General features: G+C 47.3%; 1 protein-coding gene across 3 annotated transcripts; it reads right to left on the bottom strand.

The window, feature by feature from the left end:
* Window positions 1-676: 676 nt before the first annotated feature.
* Window positions 677-22,253, bottom strand: MTMR4 (myotubularin related protein 4; the record flags this gene model as incomplete). 3 transcript variants are annotated; one of them, XM_081115747.1, is made up of 19 exons in its annotated part: window positions 677-2,935; window positions 3,231-3,319; window positions 3,536-3,646; window positions 5,070-6,465; window positions 10,403-10,557; window positions 10,683-10,853; window positions 10,930-11,115; window positions 11,352-11,547; window positions 12,019-12,130; window positions 12,651-12,779; window positions 13,012-13,208; window positions 13,968-14,081; window positions 14,284-14,380; window positions 14,493-14,653; window positions 16,435-16,517; window positions 17,051-17,167; window positions 17,518-17,607; window positions 20,823-20,861; window positions 22,044-22,092. In XM_081115747.1, the coding sequence occupies 18 exons, from the start codon at window positions 20,823-20,825 to the stop codon at window positions 2,758-2,760; spliced, it is 3,585 nt and encodes a 1,194-aa protein (XP_080971873.1). In that variant the 3' UTR covers window positions 677-2,757. The 3 variants fall into 3 exon arrangements, with proteins under 3 accessions (XP_080971873.1, XP_080971874.1, XP_080971875.1); XM_081115748.1 differs by lacking the exons at window positions 20,823-20,861; window positions 22,044-22,092 and adding an exon at window positions 18,965-19,202; XM_081115749.1 differs by lacking the exon at window positions 20,823-20,861 and having other exon boundaries at window positions 679-2,935; window positions 22,044-22,253.
* Between the last annotated feature and the right edge of the window lie 665 nt (window positions 22,254-22,918).

The raw sequence follows: 22,918 nt of genomic DNA, 5'->3' as shown, positions 1-22,918 counted from the left end.
GGCTGGGAATTGCTGCCCACCAGGTAGGGTTAAGTCCTGCAAGGAACAAGCCGTTATCCACCGTGGAATACTAAGGTTCCCCAGTCAGCGTGCAGGGATTTAGAATTCAGGAAGTGTGCGTTTGCAGTAGGAAGTCGATCATTCTTGAGAACAAAGGGCCCAATTCTATCATCTTAATACTAACAGTTGAATTGCTCATCTCTCCAAATAAAAATGGGGATGGTCGGGTAGTATCCTGAGTAAACAAATTCACCTTTTAAATAGTATTTTATATATTTGTAAGCACAATTTTAAGCCAGGAAAATCTACTCAGGAAAATCTGCTCAGGAAAATCGACTCAAGGTAGGATGAAAACTGAGGTGACTGAGGAGGGTATCAGGAGACTATAGGCACAATCCTGTGTGCCTGATCAACTAGTTGGTGACATTTTGGACCATAAAGAGAAATAAACCTCACGATGGGATAGAATTCTACTGTATCAATAAGGTAACTCCCTAGATTGATAAAGAGGAATGTAACTGGAGCTGTGCTGATAAAACGAGAAGTCCATAAAAAATGGAAAATGTTGGGAGGAAGGGGTGTAATGTTTTAGTCCTTTTTCATGATCAAAGAAAAAATTAGTATTTATTAAGTTTTCTTAGAAATGAAAATGAATAAAAAGACCCAACAAAGCAGCACTAATATAGAGATTTTATTTAAACTGTATTGAGTTTTTACAGCACATTGCATGTTTGTCACAACGCAACTGCACAGTTTGGATTTTTGGCCACATCATGTCACTTACACCCACAAGAGCTCTGAAAGGAGTATTTGATGAATACATCTGAGCTGAGAGCCCAGAGTCTCTCTCCAAGGCCATGCAGTATGTTCACCGATGGGATAGCCCCTCAAAACAGACAGATACAGTCCCCTCAAATGTCACCAATCTTACTCCCCCTGAAAATGGGCAGAGTGAAGTGCAATGAAAGTCAAGTTAATTAAAAAGCCACTCACAACTGGCAGTAAATTTTAATGATTGAGAAAATGCTTAAAAGAATTTTATGTGTCGGAGACAAGGGATAGTTTGTTACTTTTTCAATGATCTCAGGAATTTCCCAGACACAAAATCTCCATTATTCAACTTCATTTAAACCAAAAAGAGTTCTGCTAGGCTGACCTAAATACGCCAAAACTTTTTAGGTTACATCCATGGCATGTATAAAAGCACAGATGCTTCTCTGTAGGATTGAAGGAAAGGTCAGGACAAATACGATTCTTGTTCTAAATGCAGATCCTAGTTATTTTCAAATAAAAAATTTTTTTTCTAGGAAGCAACATTGAAGTAGCAATTAGACAGCTACCATAGTAGTTTTAAAACAGGATAAGCCTAAGTATAATTTACCTTTTATACACCAACAAATTAAGAAAAATGTATAAAGGAAATCCTAGTGGTTTTGTTATAGGTCAAGAAGACTGTATCTGTCCCACCCATAGTACATGGCTATATCATTGTATCTTTTGGTTAAGTGCCACTGGTACATATTAAGATGAAAAAAACAAAAAATAAAACACGGTTTGGTCCAAATGGACACATTTTCTCTCCCAATTTTGGTATCAAGGCTTTATTCTCTTCTGTTTGGGTTCCATTGTTAAGTGCACAGAAATAAACAGCAGCATTTGTACTGAAACCCTCACATACCAAACAGCATATTCTAGGAGGTAAAAACCAAACACTAAATTCTACCCTCAAGGTGTCAAGTGTTCAGGATAAGAAGCAGTGTGACCCAGAGGAGGCAGCAGCCAAGGGAAAGACAACATGGGGGAAGTGGGCAATGGAACGACGACAAAAAAAACATGGTTTTATTTTCATGCCAGGAGAGGATCAAGGTGTAGCTCCTGTGTTAGCACCAGGACAACTAGGAAAAATCAGGCGCAAAGGGTAGGGCACAATCAGCAAGTATTTCACAAGGATAATTTCTGCTTTTTCCTTCTCCTTCACAGTGCATACCTCAAGAGCCATCACTGAGTAACAGATTCCTGCCTTCATAGCTCAAAATAACTGAAACTGATCTTTGCCAGGACTGAATATCAGCAGAGTTTTCCTCTGCTCCCAAAAATGTCTCCTTCCCTAGAACTGACCCCTAAAACTGAATATTCACCGATGCTGGCCAATAAGCCAAGTGAAAAATACAGCAAAACCTCCACTTGCTGAACCAGTCTTTAAACCAAACTCCACAGAAAGACAGAACTAATGCAACTAGAGGAAATGCCTCTAAAGACTGAGCCTTCATGCACAGACACAGAGCACAGAGGTACAGGGTATAGTTCATTTCAAATAGGATAGGAATTCCTATCTTATATACTATAATCTGCTTTTTTCAAGGTGGAGGAGAGATGGATCTGGTTATCACTTGGAGTTTGGTTATACATATGCCTTTCTATTGCTGTTTGGGGCACACATCACCAGGCAGTATCTATTAAATCATTATCTTGTGACTCCCCCAGGAGAAAGAAGCTGGAGTCACCAACTCAACGTTAAGCTTCCAGACTCTGGGTCTGGATCAGAACCATTACCCCACGGTGAGGGTCTCACCCATAGAGGACCTCCTGTGAAATTGGAATTCCTCTGCTCCAGTCTCATGATACCGAGGATTTCTCAAGATGGTATCTTGGAGCTCTGTGATTTCATGAGCCACACCAAGGAACCTTCAAAACTACACCTGAAGCAGATCCTCCCTTCAAACCTGCTATAATTGGACAGGTCATCTCCTCTAGCATTCAACTGGAAGCTGTAGCAATGGGTTTCTTCAGATGTTGGCTCATAAGTTCCCTGGCACGAGATACTTGGATGTGTTCGTAACATGAGTTACAGACGAGAACTGGGTCATAGAGTTGTTGATCAGGAATGGGCAACTTCAGGTGGCAGCAACCAGCACAAAATACATTCCCACAATTTCTGCCAATGCACAAAGAGGAAAGAGTTCATCAGAAATGCCATTATGCTGCACACCTGAAACTAATAAAAATATTGAATGCAAACTGCAATTGAAATACATTTTTTAAATAAAATAAATGCCACTATACTGAGAATGAACTGATACTCTAAACGGCTTTACATGAGTAAATAAAGTTGGGAGCAAACAAAAATAGTTCCTATAAAGATGTCTCCATTTTCAGATTAATTCAATTTCATTCATATATATGTACCTCACTGTTTTTCGAGCCATACTAAATCATATAAAACATCTTACCTGCAATGGTGTCTTCGTTTGGCCAACCAGAATTCACAGTCACAGTTATAGCAGTGTGATGCCATATGGTCTGGAACCCAGCGAGTCACCTAACAGGACAAGAAAAAATCCCAGATGGTTATCAACAAAGCAGAAGAGCAACACTGCAACAAGGGGAGTGTCCCAGGAGAAAAGGACAATGCCTGTCTTTAGAGTTGGCCACTACTCGCCTAAAAAGAAGACACTGGTCTATAGCACGTCACTCATCTCTCAGAAATGTGAGAACGCACTGGCTCACATAAGTACCTGTATTTGCCTGGACATACCTCAGTCTCTTTCTTATCAACAGGTTCCCAGCTTGCTTCTGAAAGGCAGTCTTCACTGTGATCAGATCCGAAATCTTCTGTATCACTGCCATCTGACTCCTTCAAACACGTCTGAAGAAAAGGTGAAGACATCCACATCATCTTCATCTCTAACACTTATTGATTACTGTGTGTCACCCACTGTTCTAAGAGTGAACTTCTTTAATTCCTCACAACAATCTTATGATGTATACTACTATTATCCACCTTTTTACTAATAAGGAAATTGCACCACAGAGAAAGTTAAGAGCTGACTGGTAGTAAACCTGGGACTGAACCTGGTATTCTGGCTTCAGACCCATGCTCTTAACCAATATGCTGTAGCACAGTATGGAAGGAATATTTCTGTTACAGCTAAACCTGGGGTTGCAAACTATAGCCCACAGGCCAAATCTAGCCCACTGCCTGTTTTTATAAATCAAGTTTTATTGGAAGAGAGCCACACTCATTTATTTACATATTGTCTATGGCTACTTCTGCCAACTAACTGTGAAGGAAACTATGTATGTCCCACAAAGCCTGAAGCATTTACTATCTGGCCCTTGACCAAAAAAGTTTGCTGACTCCTGCTTTAAATCATCACCCTGCATAGTAAAAAGTTGTTGGACCTTCCCATCCCAACAAGTGTGCGTTGATGAAGTGGGAATGTCTTAGCAGGAGGAAGTGCAGTGCCTGTGTAGATGACAAGATATTATGGGCAAGAAGCTGATGCCTAGAAGCTCCTTGAGGACTGCTGTGCCAGAACCTGAGGCCTCCCAACACAGCAACGCCTAAATGGGTCTCATCACCTCTCACCTGGATTATTCTGAAACATCCTAACCAGCCTCCTAACCTGGGTTTCAGCTGCCTCATCCACTAGACAAACTATTGCTATAGTAGTATAGTATTCTTAAAATACAAATCTGATCATGTTACTCACTGGTCAAAAATTATATTGCCTTGAGGATAGAATCCAAACAATAAGAGAACTCAAGCTGACCTTTCCAATTCCTGTCTACCTCCCCAATTCCACCTCCCACCACTACCCAACTGCCTCCCTCACCTTTCTAGCACAAGTATATGTGTACTTACACACATACACAAACACACACATGCGCATGCACACACCCACTACCCATTTATTCAAGCCATACCATTAGAATACCTATTGCCTCCATACTTCTGAAAATGGTTATTTCCTTTTCACTGTCTACTGAGCTAAACTACACATTCTTCAGTACTCAGCTCAAGCATTATCTTCTCAGGAACACCTTCCCTGACCTTTCACTCTACCCTGGGCCCCAACACCTGATGCTTCCTTCAAATAACACTTAAATAATCATTCTAATTGTCTGTCTCTCCCAAGAGACTGTAAACTCCTTGAGAGGAGGTCCTATGTCTTTTATCCTACAGCGCAACCAACTAACACAGTGGCACACAGCAAGTATCCAATGAATGAATGTTGAACAGATGGAAGGCTAAACGAATGGATGGGTGGCAGTAGGTAAATACTTACAAAATCATCCTCATAGTCCATGGGAGGCTCTGCTGGAGGGGCACAGCAATGACGGATATCCAGCCTCATCTGCAGTTCTCGCACCTGTCGACGTAGCTGCTCCACCTCTTGCTTGTACCCTGCTTCAATTTGCCGTAGTCTATGCTGAATCACATCCGTGGGAAAGGGGAGTCCATCATCATCCAGATAGAGAGGAGGCACTGGAGAAGGGCAGCTCAGTGGAACAGGCTTTGTGCTGGAGACCTGCTTGGAGTGACCGGACAACCATATCCGGTTGTTTTTTCCTCCTGGACCAGTACAGTGTCCATTGGAATGACTAGAACAGAGAGGAGACTTCACCCCTTCTCTCTGAGCCCACTGGCCCCCAAAGCAGGGCCCCATTGGCCGCATATGCTTACTGCTCGACCTCTTGCTACAGCAACCATAGGAAAGCAGCCGCCGAGGGGTGGTCTCCCCACTTGGGAATGAAGTTACCATCCCTTGGAAACTGTCCCAGTTGGACCCTAAGAAAGAGAACTCACTGATCTGGCTCTGAGAAATTGGCTTTCGGACCAAATCCAATGGCACTTTCCCAAAGCGAGGATTTTCCAGTAACTGCCCATTCCTATTCCCTCTTTTGCCAGTGTCTTCTTCCCCATGAATCAGATCTGGCACAGAACTGGGCTGTTCCTGTTGGGAGATACTTGCCACAGACCCTGGGGGATCTTGGTTGAGAAAGTCAGTGCTTGGGTCTGGAGGAGTTTGGCAGGTAGCACTCAGTGGTTTGCAAAGGGTGCCCAGACTGTGATCTGGAGCAGATCTGGAGGGTTCACCTAGCACAGAGTCTAGCTGGGCCTCTTGGGGGGCACCTGTAAGGGAGTCCTGGGAAGACTCAGGAAAATCACAAATTCCATCACACTTGTTGGAAATGACTTTAGAGAGTGCACTGACAGCTTCTTTTTCAGGAAAATGTACAGGTGGCCCCTCTGTGCCATCTAAAGTCCTACACAGCTCCTGGGCAGGAAGGTCTAGAACTGATGCCTTGGTCTCTTCCAGGACTTCAATCTCAGGATCAGAGGTGTTGCTCTTCATTTCCTGGGGCACTGCGACATTAAGCAGTTTGTAACTTGGAGAACAGCTTTTATGACTCTTGAAAGGTTTATTGCTCAAGTAGTCTTTCTGGCTGCTGGGCAGAGGGGGAGGAAGACCCATTTCTCCTGTAGTCTGCTGAGGACCTCCTACCCCAGATTCCAAGAAGGCTGTCTCTGATCCCTCAGGATTGCTATGCCAGGGCTCCAGGCCTACTCTGGCCTCCTGACAGTGGTTATTCAGGTTAGGGTCACTGGATGTGCGTGTCAGAGGGCTGCTTGTGTCACAGGCAGAAAGGAGATCATCCATAGATCTGGTTTTGGGTAATCTGGAATGACAACACAATGCCTCCAGGTCAAGAAATGGGAGCCATCTCCAATATATAGAATCAGGTCATCAAAGCATTATCAAAGCCAGAGTCACAAGAAGTAATGACATTTAACATTACATATAACCAATGTTCACTGCAAAAAGTCTACTCTGCAAAAAAGTGTAGGACATGAACCCTGTCCCAAGCTTTCATCAGTCCTCACCCTACACAATCTCCCTGGACAATCTCAACCACTCCCATGGTTTTAACTGCCTTCTAGGCTGATGCCTTCTAAAACTATTCTAGCTAGGACTATACCTGAGCCCAAACCTCTGTCACACATGGTAAGACAGAAAGATGGGCTTTGGAGCTAGACAATATTGGCTCTGACTCTGATTAGCTGTATGACTACAAGTAAGGTATTTAACCTCTCAGGCACTTGGTTTCCTCCTCTATAAAATGACAATAAATTATACCTTGTAGAGATGCTATGATCCAAATATAGGCAACCAACCTCAAATTGATTAAGACTACACTTACCACTCATTGTTACAACTTCCCTTATTATAAATTATCCCTCTATCACAGTAGTAACCAACACAGCTTTTTACAACCACTGAACAGCAGTGTTCTCCTGAGTCCCAAGTCACCATGGAAACTCCCCTAGTATACAGCACTCAGAGTTCCAGAGGCATGTGTACACACCAGATGTGTAACATTTTCAAGAATGACCTCTCTGATTTTTAACAGTTCAAAAGTCCTTAGAGCAACTAAAACTTCAGAAAAATTTGCGAGGAAACAGCAGAGACATCAACTGGGCTCCTTCTTTCAGACACCTCAGTCCAGCCCATACAGAAAAGTCCCTTGAAGGTAGAATTACAGTATAGCTGAGTTTTCTAAGTGTTTGCTCTTTGAAACGTATTATATTTTAAAGGTATGTTTGTGATTTTACTTATGTAATCAAAATTTTTTTCTTTGTGGGATGAAATTCCAGGAAGGTGATAGCAATGGTTATGATTACAGTCTCTGGAGTCCCATAAGCAGGGCTTGAATCCCAGCTTGGCAACTTTTTAGTTTGTTTGTTTTTAATAGAAACTTTCAAATATGCAAAAGAAGTAAAGAAGTAGACAAAAGAATATGAATAACTCCCACCTACTCTTTACGCAGATTCAACAGAACCAACAGCCTGATTCCTATATGCATCAAAGGTTTAATCAATACAATAATGCTGGTACAGGGAGTAATGCCTGAGGAGTTTGGAACAATGAGAGAACTCATGCAGCTAGGGCGGTCAGGGAAGGCTACACACAGAGGGTAGTATTTCAGCTGGGTATAGAAGAATGTGCTGGACTTTAATGGAAGAGGAGGAAAGAGGCCAAGACATTTTTGATCTAGGAAAAGGTAGAACCAAAGGTAAGTCAGGTCAGCTGTTAGAGAAACCATTTCCTTTAAGACCTTTACACCACTTATTCCTCCAAATCCATCTCTCCACCTTGAAATGCCTATAGCACACCTTGTTGCTGTCAGCTAATATTTCAATCCCAACCTGCATGTATCTCCTCTTTCTCCCCAAACTGACTTCTCAGCTTTTCAATATCTATAGGTGGGTCTGATATCCTCCTGGTTTCTAAGCTCAGAGACTTGGGACCTGTCTTTGGTCCTCTTTACTCTTCACTTCTACCCTCCAACATTCAATCAACTCCACAGCCTGCTAATGACTTCTCTACAGTGTCTGAATTTAACCCTTATCTTCTCCAAGGCCTCTTCCCCCTATATCTGAATTACAGCAGTGCTGGCTGGTCTCTGGGCCTCTTAACTGCCAGGCTCAGTGATTAATCCTCCCCAAATCCCTGTCCTGTCACCAGGCCACAATGACTTCCTACAGTGATTTTTTATTGACAATGGAATCAAAATAAGCTCCTCAGTGTAATGTTCAAAGCCCTCAATGAACTATCCTATACCTATTTCTATTCCTCAAAATAGCCACTTCCTAACCCCTGCCAGCTCCAGAGAGCTTTTTTTATAAAACTCATGTATCCAATTCCTTTGGACCCAACTTCACTAACCCTATTACCAAGCTCACAGCTTCCTTTATTCCGTTCATTTGTTCATTTAAGTATTTACTAAAGCACCTATTATGTGCCATGCCCTGAACCAAATACTAGGGTACAAAAGAGCCATGGTTCCTGCCTACTCTTCCATGAGAAGTTCTCTGAGTACATAGTCACCAAATGGCCCATCTTACTTCTCAATTCTCTAACAGCTTTGAACTACACACATTCTTATTTGCTTAGATGCTGAGTCGTTCTCTAATTGTCTTATGTCTTATTTTACAGCTTTTTAAAATATCTTAAATAGGGTCAATATCTTCTATTTCTTTGGTATAGTCCATAAAACCTAGTATAGTACCAGGCAACTTGTAGGTTTTAAAGAAATATTATTGATGTAAAAAATTACATTGATTTACAGCAATGATTATTAAATGGGTCACAGAACTTATTGAGAATTTGATAAAAAGTTATGGCCCATTTCCCTGGAAAAGTAAACTTATAAACCTACACCCCAATTCTGCAGTTTAGGGAAGGAGGAAAATCACAGAATTCCTGAAGCCTACCCATGGGTCCCTGACAGTGGACTCAGCTCCAAAAACCCTAAAACCAGTAATTTAGGGGGTTGGTTTTTTGTTTTCCTTTATAATATTCAACCAATTATGTAAGTTATATTTTAATTTTAAATAACTTTCTGCCAGTACACACAGATCAAAATTTGAAATGTACATATCCTTCGAACCCAGCATTTTCATTTCCAGGAATTTATCTGGCAGAAATACTACACAAATGCAAAGGTATACATATAAGGTAACACTACAGAACTGTACACTTAGAAATGGTTTAAATGGTAAATATTCTGTTAGGTGCATTTTACCACAATTAAAAAAAAAGATATGCATATAAGGATGTTAACTAAAACACTCCCTGTAACAACAAAAAATGGAAAATCACCAAATGACCAATAGAAAACTGGTTATATGAACTATAACATACTCTAATCTATACAGCCACTAAAAACAATAAAGCAGTTTTATATTGTCATGGGGTGACAGCCTAACACAAAGTGGGAAAAACAATTTGCAGAAGAGTATGCAAAATATGACTGTTTTTGTCTATTTAAAAATATTTAAATGGACAATATTTAAAAATAGTTTCTATATGACAGTGTGAGAGTGTGAACGTATCTATGTAGCTAAACATCTGGAAAGACATGCACCAAAGTGTTAGCAGTGGACATCTGTGGGGACAAGGAGAGAGGACTTTTATTTTCTAGTTTTATATTGACTTTTCCTTTTAAATAAGGGACATGTATTACTCTTATAGTTTAACCAATCTCCATTCTATTTCCCCCCAAATATTCAACCAGAAGATAACTAATTTTTATGTCTCCCTTTAAATTCTGGCCTTTTTCTGAGAAAGTAATGTGAAGGCCATCCCCCTTCTGGGAGCCTATTTCCCTGAGAGTCAGATGCTTCTGGAACATAATGCTGGACACAGCAAAGGTTACTACTAAGATAGCAAGCTCTCCATGCCTTCTATCAGTGAACATAAGACCATTCCCACAAACTTTCCAAAATAGTCCTTTCTGTCCTGTTCTCCTCTTCCCTGCTTGGTATGTCACATAGGGCGATAACAGTTCCAGGAAAGGAGGTAACCAGTCTTATCTTAAGAGAGGACCTTGAAAATGCACACAGTGCACTCCAGGCTAGCTACAAGTCCTGGGCCAAGTTTCTCCTTCAACCAACTCAAGAAGTTGCTTTTAGATATTTTGTTTTTAAAAGAGACTAATTCAAAATAATATTGAACATAAGCTATAATTTTAAAAGAAGAGAACATTTAGGCAAGACACAAAGCAGCTATTGACTTCTAATAGAGAGAAGAGAGAGCAAGAAGGGCAATCTTACCTGTCCAGAGAGCGACCAGAGAACTCCTGACTCTGAGCCGCTGGGGAAAGGTAAAGATCCATGTTCTCTTCCCCGAGTGTGCACGGGGATGATGCTGGCAAGTAAACAGCCGTCCAGAGGTGCAGGGCCCGGACGTGACACACGGGATGCAGGACCTAGGGAAGTAGACCCATACTAGTGTTGTGTGAGATGTTACAGGCCCTCTGTCCTCCCCACTGACTCGGCCTGTTCTCCCTGCAGGTCTTGAAGCAGCACCTACAGGCTGAGGGTTCGTGCTTACCATGTCTGAGCCAGGTGTGTAGAGGAAGTTATGAAAGTTCTTATTGCCAGCTCGCAGGAGGGCCCACACAGAGCAGGTCCGCTTGTAGATGTTACGCTTCTCTCGTTCACAGGGGTTGTTGGCCAGGAACGTGCCGTAGAGGCAGGAGTATGTGTGCTGCACCAGTTTGACCTAGAGGGCCAAGACAGCTTGCACCTGGGGGCCTCGGCTGCCATCCCCCACCCTGGTCACAGGCTTTAGATCTTACCAGGAATGCTTCATTAAACTCAAACAAGCAGGGGAACTGTTTGAGCAGCTGATGAACAGAGTCAAGCCACTGGAGGAACACAGGACACTGCTCATTTTGGTCCTCTGCATTCTCCTGGTGGCCACAGCGATCTCCAAACTTGTGTCCAAAATCCAGCCAGTCAGACTCTACTAATACTTGGAAGCCCTGCAAAGAAGACAAAGTTCAAGCACAGGGACTCTGTGAAAAGGCTAGTGTGCTACTCCCCAGGGGGTGCCCGAAGCAAGAAACTGGCAGCTTCAGAGAACAGAAATGAACCTAGAAGGGGACTCAAAGCTCCAATGGCCTTTACTAAAAATCCTCAAGAGATCCAGAGGGCCCAACACCTCCCCCCACCCCACCCCCTTTCCCTCTGTTCTTTCCCACCCCACCCCTCTCAATACCTCCAATGTCCTGTAATATGGGTCCAGGAGTATTTTGGCCAGGGCTACGATCTGTGGCGTCCGGTCCCAGCCATCTGAGCAGTGCACCAGCACAGGCCGGCCTTCCCGGTCTACCGTATTAGCCACGAGCACAGCTGCCTTTAGCATCATCGACAAGTGCTGCAGCCATTTGGTGCTCTCCAGTGCCGACAACCAGCTATACAAGAGCAGAAATCAAGTCTGTCACTAACAGCACTGAGGCTACAACAGTCTCTTCACCACCTACAGCTAGCCACACCTAACAAAGTCCCTAAGAGGGCTGAAGCAAGAGCCCAGGCCATGGCCTTTCTGCCAAGAGATACTTAGCAGGAAAGTAGGGAAGACAGGACCTGAGGCAAACAAGAAACTCTGAGGATCAATAGAGAACACATTTAGCCACTTTCTGTCCCCAGTTCTCTGTGTTCTTTGAGTAGACAATTGATTCAAACAAAAGGAACCCAATGTCCTGTGGCCGTGCCAGAGTGTTGGCTGAGCAGAAGCATTCTTGGAACTGGCTCACTGCACCCAGGCCCTCAGGTCTCCTGCATCTGCACACTTCCCACCTCCCCATCTAACCTTCCAATTTCAAGAAGCCCTGGGTTGGGCATAAAACTGGAGGCAGGATAGAATCTGAGCAGGGAACACCTACTTGCTGGGGTCCGGCATCTGGCTACACACAGCGCGAAGGTATTGGAAGCTGTTGCGGATGGCATGGATGTTGGCCATTCCCATGAACACAACCTCACAGTTGGGGTAGTACTCTGTAGATGTCAAAGAGGAGAGTGAGCCTAAGGCCATGTCCTGGAAACAGGCATGCAGGACAAGGGCAGTCCCAGTGAGCAAAGCTTCCCTGGCAGGACGAACACTCCAGGATGGGAACCAAATATACTCTGGAAATCTCAATCACCCTTTTATCTCTAGATACTCAGGTACCATATACTAATAGTAGTAATAATAATGACAAGTGACAGCCACAGTATTACTAGTAATGACAACGTAAATTCTCAATAAGTAGTAGTTGCTCTGTGCATGCCAGTAATTTTATACATGTAACCTCTAATCATCCAACAACTGTGCAAGATATGCATCACCCCCATTTTACAGAGAAGAAAATGAAACAGATTAAGGAACTTAAGCATAGTTACAGCTAGTAAGTGACAGAGTCCTGATTCTAAGCCAGGTTTGTTTGGCATCTTCTACTACACAACTGGCCCCTGCCCTCTCCTCACCAAGGCCACCCCGAGCACAGACTGGCTGCAGACGTTGGGAGAATAGCAATACCTTCGCATTCGCAGCCTCCACCCTTGGCCCGGTTAGCCACTGCTGCTGTGTAGGACCGAGCATCCAGGATCAGCAGCTTCTGGGGGGCTGCTGTGCTCTCCACCCCAGAACATGCAGTCAAGGAGGAATCTAAAAACACAGCAGAGAGAAGACCCTGGGTCAGCAGGCCACCCAGCCTCACCCTACACTGGGGCACTCCCTTTCAGAAGAATATACAACTGGGGACCCCTCACACCCCATAGCCTCCCAAAAGGCAGGGACCCCGGCACCCTGGGTGGTATAATTTTCTTCCCATCCTCTCACTGAGGACTACCTGGAAGCCAATGAGGCCAAAGTGGGGGCAGCACCACCCACACCTTACCAAAGTCAGTGTCACATGCCTCGCTGGCATCACTGTTCCCAGTGCCGAGGGAGCCCCCAGTGGCCCTTGTCCCTGGGTCGAGGGCACAGGCTTTAGCGATGGATGTCACCAAGTACTCATCGTCAGCATTGCGCCAGCCCCACCAGCTGATCTCCGGCTGGCTGCAGCGGGCGATGGCAGCCCCATTGCGTAGGTGTCTGACAGAACAGAAAAAAACCATCATGCCCTTGGCATTCACAGCCCCCAGAGGCCTACCACTGAGACTCTAGGGGGCCAGACCAAGATCTCCAAAGCCAGCAGAGGCTACTAGTTCATTCAGGCCATGAAAATAGCAACCAAAAGCCCCTAGAGGGCTTTATAGTTTACAAAGCGCTGTCACACACATTTCTCAAATGGGCTCGATATTCCCAAGGTGACCTTGACTCATCAAGTCTGCACAGCACCTGCTCCAGGTACAGACACCCAGCAGGAGAACAAGCCTGAGCCCAGAGCATGAACAACTCCAGACCTCAGCACCTGTCTCACTTGACTTTAGCTACAATGTTCTAGTCAAGGGTCGGCAAACTTTTTTGGTAACGAACCAGACAATACATTTTCAGCTTTGCAGGTCACAGCCAGTCTGTCACACATTCTTTCTGTTTTTGTTTTGTTTTTTCAAATAATCCTTTAAAAATGTAAAAACCATTCATAGTTCACAGACTGCACATAAAAGAGGCTGCAAGCTGGATTTGGTTCACAGGCCATTTTGCCAACCTCTGTTCTAATGCAATATTTTTATACAAACACACACCCTCAAAAAAAGGAAAGTGAGGCAGTTTTTGTTTTAAAATTATTTCAGAGCCCTTTCCCTGCAGGGTGTCAATCCTCAGTCAACCATGCTGCTGCAAACCTCCACTTCTGACTCCTTCCTTATTGCACAAAAACGCTCTGCTTATTTCTATCCCCCATTGCCTCACCTATACACGACCACGGGGATCCGCTTCCAGGAGCGGAAGGAAGCCACATTCTCCAGCTCTTTATCTGTGATCCACACAGGAACCAGCAGCTTCTGGGGATAACTGGGGCACAATCTGAGAAGAGACCAGATGGGGTCACTGAGCTTGATCTGAGACAGGTAATAACAAGATCCCGAGGGATGGCTTTGTGGGAAGAGGGACTGGGAGCCCTCCTCACCACAGAGCCAGGGGAACTGTGCCCACTGTGCTTTATCCGTATGTGCAGGGGGCCTGGGTCTGAATTGGTGTTTCGGTTCCTCACCCCCTGCCCTCTTACTTGTAATTGCTGTTGATGTGAGAGACTCTCCAGACGTTCTGCAGGTCAAAGCCCATCCTCACAAGCTCAGCCTCCTGCCGACATCGTATGTGTTCTCCTGCAACACAGCCCCCACAGCTGTCAGCATCCAAGAGCACCACGTCCAGGGGTGGGGGAGGGGTGAGAACCAAGAGATAAGAAACCTCACAAAGAAAACAGCCTGGCGTTACCTGGCTGACACAAGTGGGTATGCTGGTCCTCCTCGGTCAACCCCAGGCACCAGGCGTGGTAGGCAAAGGCAAAGAGGTCCTCAGGCTTGGCAGGTCTCGCTGTGGCCCGGCTTAGCCGTGACAACCACTCTTGGCACTGCTTGAAAGTGGAGAAGTGACACCTGCCAGGCAAGAAGGCACAGAGTGAGGCAAGAGACAGGTGTGCATTGGGGCCAAAGGGGTAAAAAACGGGCATAGGAAGGCTGTGGGGAGAGGAGGCTGCAAAGCAGGAGGTAACAGGTACCCTGGGGAGGACCAGGGACACTGGCCAACACCCAAGAAAAGTTGTCTTTGTGACAACTCTTCCCAAGAGCTCTTGTCCTTGAGACACACTTGTCTCCTCTAATAGGGTCCTGCCATTGCTCATACCAAATCTAAAGGCTATCACATGGCCCTAAAAGTGACTATTCCTTGTATTACTTCTCATGACTCCTTAACACAAACCTTCTGCTTTAGACAGGAGGTCCTCCTCACACTAGTCCTGGCTCCTTGTTTTTTCACTTCTGCTCGATAATGTCTTCTCTCAGCCTAGCAACATCCTACCTATACTCTGAAGATAGTTCCAGTCCCACCTCTTCCTTGAAGCCTTCCCAGCCTACTCCATTCCACAGACCCTTCCTTTCTTATTCTTACTGTGCCTGAGTATTAAACGGTGAGCTTTTCCATAGCACATCGCCATGTTAACTCTTCCTTCAGTACTGGACTTTCACCTCCTTGAAGGGAAGGGCAGTGGATTCTCCCTCTGAGTCCCTACAGACTGAGCACATGGCAGGCTCTAAACTGGGCATCCTTTAAATGATCCTTGGAGTCATCCCAGTCTCCCCTTTTTCTCATATCCAATCTATAAGCAAATCCTGTCTTCTTTACCTTTAAAAATCTGACTGCTTCCCACCATTTTGAAAATAGTAGACCTACCGCCCTTTTGAAAATAGTAGACCTACCATACTGCACAGGCCAGTATGATCTCTCACCAGGATAACTGCAAGAGCTGCTTAACTAGTCTTCCAGCTTCTCTGCCCTTGCTTTTGCCCCGTCCCCTTCCACTTATTCTCAATATAGCAGACAGAGTGATTTATAAAACATTAATCAGATCACATTACTCCTTTGCTCAAAACCCTTCAGTGGTTTTTCATTTCCCTCAAAGTAAAAACCAGTCATATGACAGCCTGGTGCGCCCCTGACCTCTGAGGTCTTATATCCCACTACTCTCACCCACGTACACTCCACTCCAACCAAGCTAGCGTCCTCACCATTCTTTCAATATGCCAGGTACAAACCCACCTCAGGGCCTTTTGCACTCAGTTACCTCCATCAGGTACACTCTTCCCCCAAATATGCACATGGTCACTTTCTTCAGGTCTTGACTGAAATGTCACCTTTTCAGTGTAGCCTTCTCAAATCCCTTTGTTTAAAACTACAACCTTCACCCCCATAACACTCCACATCCCTTTTCCTTGCTATATTTTTTACCTTTACACTTAGCATCATGTAACATGAGTTTTACTCACTTATTATTTACTGCTAGTATCTCCCCTCTGGAATATAAGCTCCATGAGGGCAGAAAATTTTGTATACTTGTTCCCTTTTGTATCTCCAGTTCTTAGAACAGTCTGACTGAATAAATAAATGAACCAACAATAAAGATATCATTCTACATGTTTTCATATTATCTCACTTAATCCTTATGACAATCCTGTGAGCTAAGTATTATCCCCATTTCTTCAGGTCAAGATACTACGGGTAAGAAAACTGACCTCCCAACCCAGGCAAGATTTTTCACCTTTTTTTCAAGTTGCAAAAGTTAGGCACTATTTTTCCTTTCTTGCTCCATAGAAACCCTGCAGCAGAGAGGTCTAGGCTAGACCAGGGTGAGAGGACCTGAGTAAAGCCCTATTGTTCTCACCTCACCACTTTGGAGTCCTTGCAGGCAATGTGCAACTGGAACATATCACGGCTCTCCACACTGTCAATCATCCGGAGGGGGACCTTTACAGGAAGGGCAAACTGAAGCTCAGATCCCCACTGTCCACATCACTCCTCATCCCCACCCCAGCCCAGATGCTGATGTATTAATAAAAGAAAGGAAACTGACATTTACTGAGTGCCTGTTAAGTGACTGGTAATTGTGCTAGGTCCTCTACACATATGACCCCAATTAATAATCACAAGAACCTTGCAAGGCAAGTGTTTTCACCCCTTATTATCAAGAAGGAAATTGAGTCTCAGATGAGTGACTTGACAAAGGAAACACAGTTGGCAAAAGGCACTCTTCTAACACTATGCCCCTTAGAAAAGCCAGCAACAGAATACGGGAAAGAGAAAAAAGGGGAAGGGAGACTAAGTGAGAGAGACAGAAGACCTATAGCTAGGAAAATGAAGCAGGAAAACAAAAAGTTACTGAGAAAAGGAAGGGAACCCCAACTTTTTGGAGACATGATCAAGCAGAGCATTGGGGCAATCCCACCTTGCACCTCACAGGAATTCTGGCTTGGTTGTGGGAAAACAAGACAGGAACTCACGTTGATGACAGAGTCCTTGAACTTGATATGCAGCCGGTAGTTGGAGATGGCAATGAGGGCATCAGCTGCCCGGCCCAGGAACTCCACTCCCTCACCCTGCAGAACTGTGAAGGGCACCTGGCGAGAGGCAAAGCATTTCTCAGTCCAGAACTGAGTCACCCTTCCATTCGCCTCCCCAGCCCCTGACCTGTGGGATCCCCTCTAGAAAAGCTGGGCCAACACAGAGCAGTAGAGTCCTCTCCATGGTAACGGCACCAGGCAACAGCTGTATAGGAAAGCTGCCTTTCCTTCCCTGGGGCCAAAGGCTCCATAATGCACATGCAGAGACTCCCTTACTTTCAGAGACTAGGGAAGCAGGAAGCCAGAGCTCTGGTACTAGATCCCCTTGGAGATATTTGGGAGGAGGAAGGGTATTTTTTAATAAGACAGGGAGCTCCACCCACCCTGGGCCCCCAACTCCTCCTTACCTGCAGATTCTCCTCCTCTTTCACCAGTTCCTTGGGAGGGAACAGATCCTTCGCTTGGATGTACTCCAGGCTGGGGGGCCCCTCCTCACCCTGTGGGGAAGGGCTCAGTCTTAAGTCATTAGGTCTCATTCTGCTCTCCTCCCCTCAGTAAACCCATATACAACCCATGGACACTTATAAAGGTTCTAGTCACGAGAGGAGGGAAAGGAGACCTGGCTAGGTGGGAGGGGCAGGCTGGAGGGCGTACTCAAGCCTACTAAGCCTCAGGGAACAGAAAGGTCCAAAGAGGAACTAGGAATCTATACTCCTCAAAGGGGAACTCTCCTATAAAACCAGAATTTCCCAGGAGGAGGAGAGAAGCCTAAGAAAAAGAAAGTAATGTAAAGGTAAGAGAAGGAATGGGGAGTGCTGTCCCAAGGAAACCAAACCAGGTGTGGCAGCTGGTGAGAGACAGGGGGGAAAGCAGGCACCTAAGGCCACTGAGGCTTCAATCCGGTGGGTAAAGGAGACAAAGAGGAGTGGGCTGGGGGATTCAGTCCTGTGCCTCTAGAGGGCCTTCATGCATGCTTTCAAAAGAAAGATGTTCTGGAGCTGAGCTTATCTTCCAGTTAGGCCCACACTGCTAACCAACCCCCAACACCTGCCAGGCCTGCTGATCTGAGGGGAATTCCTGAGGATACCCACAGCAAGCAGAAGTCACTCCTCTCCCAACCACCAGGGAGGGGGGTAAGAGGGGATCCACGGGCCTAGGAGGAACAGAGAGACCCAAGGACAGCCAGGGTAGAGAGGCCTGGCAGACACCCACAGGGGGTGAGGAGGGGAGGGTGGGAACATCTGAGAGGACAGATGGGGAAGCTGGGAAGGAGCATTAAGCCAGAGGGGAGGAGGGGAGGGCTGGAAATAATGCAGAGGTACGGAGGCCTGCAGAGTCGGGGAAGATGGAGAACAGAGGCTGTCTGGGGGACAGTCAAGGAGAAAAGACTGGCGTGTTAGATGAGGGAAGGAGTGGTGGAAGGGGGAGGGGACTGGAGTCAGGGAGACAGCTCGGACATCCAGTGCTCCCCAACCAGCCCCCTAACATCCCAGACGACGTACTAGCCACATCCCACATCCCCTAGCAAGAATGCAGCGGGTGGGACCAAGATGGAGAGGAGGAGGTGAAGAGATGTACCCCTGCAGGGCGGGGCTTGGAGATCTGCAGTCAAGGGCAGAGGCTGCGGGACCAGCACGGGTCACAGAATTTCCATCCCCGGCCTTCGACAATACCCAGCACCCGAAGATCAAAGCAAATCCAAGAAAGAAAAGGAATAAGCCCCCCTCTCCTGCCAGGGTCCTTGGGAAGGGGGATGGGCTGAAATTCGGAATCTCGAGGGCTGGCGCTGGGCGGGGCTGCGGGTGCAGCGAGCTCTGGGGCCCCGGGGCCCACGCAGGCGGGGCCGGCACTTACAAAGCAGCTGAGCATGGAGCAGGAGACGCGGGCGGTCAGGCTCATGGTCGCGGGAGGTCTGGGCCAGCGCACATGTCCCAGGAGCCGCTGCGCTGCCCGCCAGTCCCGGGCGCTCGCCGCATCCCGGCTGCGGGGCCCGCCAGGTGCAGCCGCGGCGGCCAGGAGGCAAGCGCGCCGGCGGCAGGGCCTCGGCGCGACTCCCGCGCGCCTCTCCCCTCCTCTCCACAATGGAGCGAGCCCAGCTCCGCCCTCCAGCACGAGCGCGAAAGGGAGGGGAGCCAAGCGAGGGGATCGCCCGAAACCGCGCGGGGAAGGCGGGGGGCGGGGCGGGGCGGACACGCGGCCCCGCCCACACCCAAGCCCCTCCCTCCCCTCAGCCCCTCAGCGGCGCGGGAGGGCGTCTTCAGGGGACTTACAGGGGCTTTCGGGAGTCTGGGTTACTGGGCTGTCCCCAGACCGCAGGAAAGGAGAGACGCCTACATCTTTTCATTTCCCATCTTCCCAGGTGAGCCACCCCACATCCCTCTTCACGGATCCGGCCCCGCGCCCCCCCACCTCTGAATTCCCAAGATGGAGTCACCTACCTCCACCTCAAGCCCTTTCCAGTTTCAAGGCTTCATCATTTCCCTCCAAAACCACCACTATGGGACCCCTGTCCATCACTGTCCTCCAATCCCTCGACTTCACTAAATCCCACTCCCTTTTTGCCCCTTAGAATGGAAACTGGGCTAGTGCCAGGTTGGTCATTCCATACTCCAGAAAGAGAAATGCTCTGAGTGTTTTATTCCAAGGCCCCTTGCCCAACCCTACTGCTTCCTCTCCATCTCTCCCTTGTTTCACATCCTCTGACTTCTGGGTAAGAAGGTCTTTCTTAGAAGAGAAAGAATTTCTTAGGTTGAGACACAGAAGAGCTGGAACTATGGATCACGGAAGCTATGCAAAAACAGAACTTGGAACCTAAGGGTAGGGGCACAGTGGGAATTAGATAGCGGGCCAAGGAATAAGGAGCAGTGATAAGAGGCTTAGAATGTCACCAAGAATGACAGAAGGAGCTGGTTGGAACCCCACACTTGGGCCTGGTAACTTTCAGAAACCAAGGCTTTAGTTTGGATTTGGGTTTGGGTTTTGGAGGAAGGAAAGAATGGGAGAAAACCTGACATTTTATTAAGCATCTATGAACCAGACATATTTCAAACTTTTATCTCACTAAAACCTTTCAACTCCCAAAGAAGTAAGCCTTATCCTGTTTTACTGGTGAGACTTCAGGCTTAGAAGTAGGTATACAGTTACAGTTAATAGAAAATATAGGGGATCATTATAACCACCCACCACCCCCAGAGATATTCTGGCACCTTGAGGGTGCTATGCTGCTAGATATCCAGTCATCTGTTGACTGCAGTAGCTTAATGGACAGCAGCACCTTGGAGCTGGAGAAACCCCACAGTTTTGGTGAAGTCACTTCTGACACAGCACCCACAATATTCAAGGGTGCCACTAGGAAGTACAAGGATCTTGAGATAAAGGAGGCCTGGTTTTTCAGACCAGAACAGAGAGCTTCTACCAGGGACCCAAGAGAAGGGCCATTATGAAAGGCTAAGAGAGCCAGTGGTAATATGGGGAAGGCATGGCATAACAAATGCAAAAAATGATTTCTAAAGCCTTCCTGTCCCAGTGCCTTATATTGGCTGATGTTTTGCAATCTAAAGAAACTTAATTTAACTCCAGAGCAGATGAACCTTTTTAGGGCCTGAACAGAGTAGCCTGGAGCTCAAGGTCCAGGAGGGGTAGGTCAGCTTCACCGAGAAAGACACAAGGATGACAGAACACACAGAAGTCTGAGGAAGGAGAGAGTACTCACCATTCTACCGTGGTGAGGGTCCTGGCTGCCTGCTTCTCACTATAAGGAGACAGAGAAACGTAAGAGTAAAGAACACCATTAACATCACCATAGAATCAACAAATGCTGTATACACATCTACTCCTGAACTTCTCTACAACTTTTATTATACTTCCTCACAGAAAATCCAGCCTCTCCACAAGTCACCATGCCAGAGAGGCAATGGGAGCTACATGAGAAGAAAGCAACAAGTGATTCTGCGGGGTATGAAGCCAGCCATGAAGTTCTGGAGCAAGAATGAGTATTATCCAAGATTATTCAGCAGAATTCAAGAGTCCTGATTTCCAGGCCCAGAAGGAGAAGTACAAAAACACTCCCAAACCCTGTTCTTTGTGGGAGGACAAAAGAACTGCCAACTCTGAAAAGACAGAGGCTGCTCCACTAGGACTCACTTCTGGCCCTGGTGGGGACATAATCCGCAGGAATGCTCTGCCGGCCTCTGAGTCTGGGAGTAGCACCCACCTGACATGTTTACTGGGGGCAGAGTCCAGAGCAGAGGACAAGAGGGAGGGGACCACAACCTGAGATCACAAAGCAGCAGGGCTGGACAGGTCCTGTTGAGTTACTTGACACTATGTGGGTTGTGGATTAGTGAGAGGAGGCCACATAACAAGGATAGAATCAGGCCTCAGAGTCAGGACCTGTCAAATGGGCACAAGCCACAAATTTCAAGATGGGCCTCCTTGGCCCACTTAAGGCACGAGGCCCAAGTTTCACTGACACTTTATTTCTTGCCTGCTATCTGAGCTTGGGCTGTCCAGTAGTACCCACCCCCTCCAAGGGTGCAGGGATAAAGGCCTCCATCTGTACTCCTGCCCACCTCCCTGATCACAGCCCACGCTTCCTCATGGGAGAGCCAGCAAGCAGCAAGCCAAAGGTGCTGCCTCACCACCCACTGGCACGCAGCCTCAGGGAAACGGAGGGAGAAACATGGACCAAGCCTGAGAGGCCCAGGGTTCCTAAACCTAAAGGATCTGGCCCGGGGCTGGGTAGGGGGGGCGGGCCAGGCTGGCGGGGGATCCCAGGTGCCCAGGTTCCAGGGGCGGAGCCTACAGGCCCGGAGGCGGAGCCCCGAATGACAGAGGGCGGGGCTCACGAAAGCCCGTGGGGTCGGGGCGGGGCCGTGCAAGACGCGGTCTTTGCGGTTCCCAGACTGGCAGTGTACGGGGCACAGTGACTCACCGAGGCGGCGTCCGCCCGACCCTCCGAGGCCGAGCTCTCACCACTTCCGTCTCCCGCAGCTGCTGAGACCGCGCAGCTACAACCCCACCACGGTGCCCCTCTCCCCAACCAATCGTATCCCTCGTCTGTGCCCGCCCTGGCCAATCGCCACATCAAGTCCCGCCCTGCCCCCATCACGCAGCCACCGCCCTCACTCTTCACGCAGCTCATTGGTCAAATTGGGCAGACGCCCTCCCAACCTTTAGCCTATCGGATGCCGGAAGACAAGACTGTACCTGGAGGGAGGAGGTGCGGTACTGGAGAAGAGATGCGACCAATGGGAAATCACAGCGCGTCCCTGCGGCAGCCAATGGGAAAGCAATGAAAGGGGGGCTGCGGGTTAAGGCTCCAGGGGCCGGAAGTGGGAGAGGCCTGCGGCCTACCGGCAGTGCAATTGGAGGCGGGGCTTTGTTGGGGCACAGGCCTTTACAGCCACTTCCGGTGACGACCCCTCCTTGGAGATGTTTCTTAAAAAGATCGCCCGTTCCACCTCAGTCTATCCATTTCCCGTTTTGGTTTCGCTGCTATCGTCCCGGCCCAAAGTCGGAAAGAGAGGCGAGACCCCGTAGGCTGAGGAGGAGGAGGAGGGCTGGGCCTAAGGCTCCGTATCTCTCTCTCCTCCGACAGGCGGCGGGAGGGTTTTCCCTCTTCGTGTTGACAGGTACCTCTGACCCTCACTTTTCATCGGCGAGCGGGCCCTGCCGTCCTTCATGACCAGCATGGCTCCCGTCATTCCTGAGTCAAGACCTTTCATCTGAGAGATAGGAAATCTGGATCTGAGACAGCCACTAGCTAGCCGCCACCTCCTAGTCTGTGCAGGGAGTGGTGAGTAAGAC

Source organism: Miniopterus schreibersii, assembly GCF_964146895.1.
Source record: "Miniopterus schreibersii genome assembly, chromosome: 16".
Taxonomy (NCBI): Eukaryota; Metazoa; Chordata; class Mammalia; order Chiroptera; family Miniopteridae; genus Miniopterus; species Miniopterus schreibersii.
This window is presented reverse-complemented; position numbering and strand designations above follow the sequence as displayed.